We start from the raw sequence: 6000 nt of genomic DNA, 5'->3' as shown, positions 1-6000 counted from the left end.
TACAGGAATCATTGTATACCTTTAAAACAGATAACCTATGAGTGATATTTTACTGGATTATTTTATAACGAGGTACTATACTCCTATTACTATATGTTATATTAACAGAGAAGAGCATATTAAAAAAAATTAAACTGTGCTGCGATAGTTTTGTTGTATATATATTGTACATATATTTATTTTTGTTTATATTGTTAATCTTACATAAGATTACAAAATAGTTTATATTGTAACAATAACATTTTTAACGTTTCATCATGAGGTAAACACCTAGCGCCGCCCGATATTTTGTAGAAGAAAAACATGTTTTTCTACGTTAATCATATGCGGGTAATAATCTTACATGTAACTACTAATAATTATTTGAGTTACAAAGACATATACCTTATTTTGATTGGAAAAAATATGCGACAAAACAATATTAGATAATTCACTTTATTATGTATTTTAGCAAGCAACACTTAAAAATGAACTACGGCGTGAACTTTGAACGATTGAAATATTAGTGATGTGAAGTAGGGCAATCCAAATTCGCCATTTTTGCTTTTCAGTGAAAGGAGATTTTATAATTGTCAGGCTGGAGGACGAGGATTTTTTTCTGAAAAGTGTGTCATTATATTTAATTTCCTGTAGCGCAGACTATTATTTGAAAAAGTCTTAGTTTAATAGTGTGGTTTTATTTATTACTAACGTTTGTATGTAGTGCTACTGCCCCATCGTAAGATTTGTTCTTTGGTGTGTCGCTTAAGCTAATTCAATAGCTATGGTAATGAAGTTTTAATCTAAAGAGTCGCTTTGGTATTCTCCGTGCGGGAAAGTAACGAGAAAGCTAGGCGACGCCGTTAGAAATGAGCAGGCCTCAAGGCGGTCGAATCCAAGTCCCAGATGACCTTAGAGAAATTTTACTGGAATTTACTATAAGCTATCTGCTGGAACAACCAGGCGACGTGATCAACTACGCCGTCGAGTTCTTCACGAGGTTACAGAACAACAGGACCACGACTATAGTGAGGGGCCCATCCGCCGGCACGCCCGATGAATCCATAATATCAGACGAAGAAGGTACCCATTTTCTGATATTCCTCACACAAACACACAGACTCGAGATTAATATTGAAACAGTAGCCATAAAGGTGGGTCTTAGTAGAGCTATAATGCAATAGCTGTAGCACATCCACATTTCCATGTAATTCAACTGGATATTTATATATAAATATATACTCAAAATCATTAAACGCTTGCATAAATTATTCATAATAGTTGAAATTTAAGATTTTTCTCTTACAATTTATTATATATTGAATTTCTTTGTGTAATGTTATATAGAAATACTCATACTTGATAGTTATGCCTTATATATGTATATTAGATGCTACTATATGCAGTGTGATAAATAACATGATTCTGATTTTGTTACATTTAAAATTTTAATTTGCAATGGCAACATTCATTAGTGTAATTGAAGAGAGCTGATGATCCATTAATCATAAAGTTGTGACTTAGAAAAGTATTAAAACTTAAACCTTGATTTTGTAAATTATTAGTTTACTTATTTCTCTTTGGAAATATTCTATTTGTGAATTTATGTACTATCCACATAATCTTCTTGGAATCAGTTCCAGGGAAATAACTGGCATGATGCCATTTCATGAAATAAGAATAATTCTAATTCAATAAAATCAAGATTTATTTGTATATATATACATATACAATAGGAAAACTTTTTAATCCCCTGAGTTCTGTGCTAGGTGTAGACATGTATTACAGAAGGGTCCACATTCATGAACAGTAATTAAACAAATTTACTTTAGATTTCAGAGTAATCAATCATTTAAAATTATTGAATGATATGCCAACACATTTATGTTATCTTTTATGTATGAAAAATTCATTTTTTTAGTGATTTTACCTTTTAGTTTTACAGATAAATATTTTTTTTTACTAACATAATGCCCAAAATTTGGCAAGCTGAGCTAATATGCAAGTCTTTCAGGGAATTGTTTGCTGAAACATAAATTTTCTGTGTTTACCATACATATACTATTTGCCTGTTTGCTCTTTTAACAGTTTGTAATTTTGCTAGATTGGAAAGAAATGTTGCTGCTTATTGCAAGAATGTAAAAGATTTTTGTTAGTTGCTTTTTATTTCTCTTTATGTGAATTATGCAAAGTGAAGTGAGTTTATACACAATAGTATAAATAAGTGCTAGTTAGACTTAAAAGTGAAATTTTACAATACAAATTATGTTTATTTGATATAAGTATATGATAGATAACTAATTTTATAATTTTTCTCTAGTTTAAATAGGTTTTTCATAGTAACATGAGTGTAGTTTATGTTTGAGCTACATTGGTCTTAAAATTTTAAATTTAAACCATTGGATAGTCAGACTTTATGTTTGAAATTAAAAATACTAAGTGTTAATTCAGTGATTGATTGCAAAAAAAATCATGAATCATTTACTCAGGCAGTCCTGTTTTTAATTTCAAGCTATTAGTTAATACAGGGTAATGTTTAGCAACAATGCTGTCCCCTCTCTTAGAACAAAATTACATTTTTTTTAATGAAAACAACATTTTATAAGGTTATGCAGATAAAACCTTATATCTGACTTCCTCCAAACTATTTGTGTTAAACCAGATAACAATGCTCATTCAGAGACTTGTATATATACTTGGTAACAGGATTTTAATCCTTGTATGTATAAAAAAGTGTAAAAAAAATAAGAGTTTATGCAATGATTGGCTATACATATAAAAGATTTAAAGTGATGAATGTATAGCTATTTTTCAGCAGAAATCTTAAAAAGCTTTTACACCTGTTTTAAATCACCTTGTGCAAATTGATCACTCCAAAATTCTATTGAAATGCAACATGCCAATGACTTCTGACTAGTTAGTAAATTATATTAAATTTTGATATGTAGGAATCCTAATTTTTAAAACACTTTTATTATGTTATCAATATGTTATTTATTATATCTGAAGCCATTGATTTATGAATAGGGTGTACATACATTAATTCACACCAAATGAGTTTTGCATTCACCCCTTTAAAGTTTTTACATCCTCCTCTATACAGATATACTTAGACAATAAGTTTTGTCTAAAAATATATTAGTTTTTATCATTTGTACCTAGTCTTCTAACAACTTCTTTCAATACAGCACAAAAGTTCAAAATGTTATTCCTACATAATTCATTCTACTAGATGTTTTGTTTAATCAGTGAGATTTATTGTAATTTTATTTTATGGCGATAAAAAATATTATTATAAAGGTGATTGGATGTATATATAAAAGCTTTAAAGCTTTCATACATTATTCCGTTGAACCTGAATAAAATGGTTATCACTTCTAAATAATTAAATAATTATGTTGAACTGTGACAAACCAATAACTTTTTTCAGTATAAAGTCTGTTGAATCAGATCACTGCCATTTCCGAAATGATTGATTTTTATGAGGCATGAGAGATTTTTTTGAGACAGCGTCCTTTTTAAAGTTTTTTCACCTATAACCAATCAACCTGTGTGCATGATTTGTCTTGTAAATGATCTAATGTGATTTCCACCAGAGCCGCCAGTGGCGCGCTTCAACAACCGTCGTAAGTCGGTTTTTGCTGAGACCTATGATCCAGAAGAAGATGATTCAGATGAGGGGGCCCCTGCTGTGTTTCCCAAGTCGGATGCCCAGCGCGCTCGTCTTGCTGAGGCTGTTCGCGGAATTCTGCTGTTCCGTTCATTAGATGCACAGCAGATGCAGCAGGTAACAAAAATTTTAAATGCATCATCATCATTTCACCAGTTAACCAAGGCACTTAACCACAAAGTGGGCGGAGCCAGAATCCACGTTAAATCATATATTATACATAGATATTGACTCATGTACATAGGTATCTTAAGATCGTAAGTTTCCTCATCAGGTGTGACTTTATGTACTATATAAAAAATAAAAACTTTTGATAGTGTTCCCTTTAAACACCAACCCCTTTTAACAAAGTACCTAGATGCCAAAGTTTATCGTCGTCATCATTTCAGCCGAAAGACGTACACTACTGAACATTGGATTCCCTCTCAAATTTCCAGTAGGACCAGTGGCACGCGACTTATGAACATCTCACGCGTTTCGAAGACTTTAACAAGGTTGTATATCCTTGTGGTTGGACCTCCCATGATGCGATGGTCTCCACTCCATAAAATTATGACCTCTGCGGCCACAGAGTCTGCGTGCCAGTCATGTGTTTTGCCAACCTACTGCCATCTCAATTTGCCAATCCACTGTGCTAGTCATTTACTATCTTTTGTCTACGGAGTCTTTCAATCCTGATTCGATTTCGTAGAGAAATCACGACCCTAATGGAGCATGTGCATCTCCATGGCTTGGTAATGAGACCCGAAGTGAGATCTCGTTTTAAAACATCTTCGTCATAGACCTTTGTCTTTAGAGCCTGATATTGAACAGGAAGGTATTTCCTAATTCTCCGAACGCTGATTTCATTGCAATACATAAATTTTTAATGTATTTAAACTATATGTCCGGAATTACGTTTGGTTTGAATATTTAATTTGTAATTTCATGTCTTCTTTTAACTATGATTGTAATTCCTTTCATCCCAGCTAATTCTTAATTAAATCAATTATGTGGTCATACTTGATATAAAAATGTTTCAGCAAGTTTTATGCAAGTTGGCAAGTGGCATCAAAAGATTGGGGAGGCCACTTGTGGGCACAAGTGTAGTATCACCCGATTTCGGCTTGACTCGATTTATGGGATGGTTTCGTTAAATTGTAATTTTCTTTGCATATTACTTCTAAAATTATTTTGTTTTAGACTAAATCAACGGTAATTAATTTACAGTATGTAACTGTAACACAATTATAGCCATAATTGAGTATATAGTTCATATTTTGTGCATTAATTATATACGATTGCCACTGCCCACAAACAAGTTTCCAGAGGATGGGCAGCAGCGTCTTCTGCGTACCATCAAATTATATTGCAATCGCTAACCCGCCTGCTAAGCGTGATAATTACGGTATATCCACCCTCGTAGATATATTTGGCCGGAGCCCTATGCCTTGCATTGGCCGTCAATGGGCTGAAACGACTGTGTAACTGATATAAAATTGTACTCTGAGCAATTATATATACCTCGCGGAGCACGTCACACCTTCGTTATAACTTTCGCTTGTTGCGCGAGAGCCCATGCACGATTGTCATTCTAACAAGCAACGCTTTTCTTGTCCTTCTAAGGATTGTGCCACTTTTTCATCGTTGTAACGTCATTTGATTAAACGTAAAATACATATTTGTTCAACCAAATTTTTTTTGTGAAAAGCTGTTATTGTTTATAATGTAATTAATTATTAAAATAAACAATCGATCGGAGATTTCTTTTGAAAACACATTGCATTCATTTGTCTCAAATAATCACTTTAAATATTATAGTGCCAGTGACTTGGTATTGAACATCATTTATATAAAGGAAAACCGTCAAGTCAATACCAAAGTTTCAAAATATGTAAATAAGCCGGGGACGTGCATATTCTACTGTATTTCTTAATTATTATTGTACAAGCCTTTTGTTTATTCAGTCTTTGCTGCCATTGAATACATAGCGATAATTTTGGTTGTTTACCACGCAACTGCGAAACATGTACGGTTCACGTGATTTTACCAATTATTCTTTCTCTAAACTCTTCTCGATGATACTGAAGTATTTTATAAACATAAATGTCTTTCTTTGTTGTTTCATATTTCTAAATTCCTTATTTGTTTATTAATTAGGGTTTTGTCTGTAGATATGTCACTTCTATAATTTATATCCAATTACACATACTATTTACAAAAAAAATATCTCTAATAACCAAAAAAAATTGTGTAACAACTTTGTTTTTTCGATACATGGATATAAGTACAAGCACTAATGTCAGATCTGTTTAAAGACAGCTTCTCCCTTAAATCCACAGTCTGGGCACATCGCATTATAATATGATAGG

The 6000-nt window shown here is 32.3% G+C and overlaps 1 protein-coding gene across 2 annotated transcripts in view; it reads left to right on the top strand.

Annotated features, from left to right (window-relative positions):
- The first annotated feature begins 524 nt into the window (after positions 1-524).
- The window catches only part of Pka-R2 (cAMP-dependent protein kinase type II regulatory subunit), a 28239-nt gene continuing 22763 nt past the window's right edge, over positions 525-6000 (top strand). For both annotated transcript variants that reach the window (XR_011107480.1, XM_068764193.1), the window contains exons 1-2: positions 525-1062; positions 3576-3766. Coding sequence is in view for 1 of the 2 variants with exons in the window: in XM_068764193.1 (XP_068620294.1) it covers positions 849-1062; positions 3576-3766 (405 nt within the window). In the remaining variant the exon portion in view is untranslated. The remainder of the gene's footprint in view (positions 1063-3575; positions 3767-6000) is intronic.

This window comes from Battus philenor, unplaced genomic scaffold (assembly GCF_028537555.1).
Source record: "Battus philenor isolate CCGP_79_NKW_IND1 unplaced genomic scaffold, ilBatPhil1.0.hap1 SCAF_19, whole genome shotgun sequence".
NCBI lineage: Eukaryota > Metazoa > Arthropoda > Insecta > Lepidoptera > Papilionidae > Battus > Battus philenor.
This window is presented reverse-complemented; position numbering and strand designations above follow the sequence as displayed.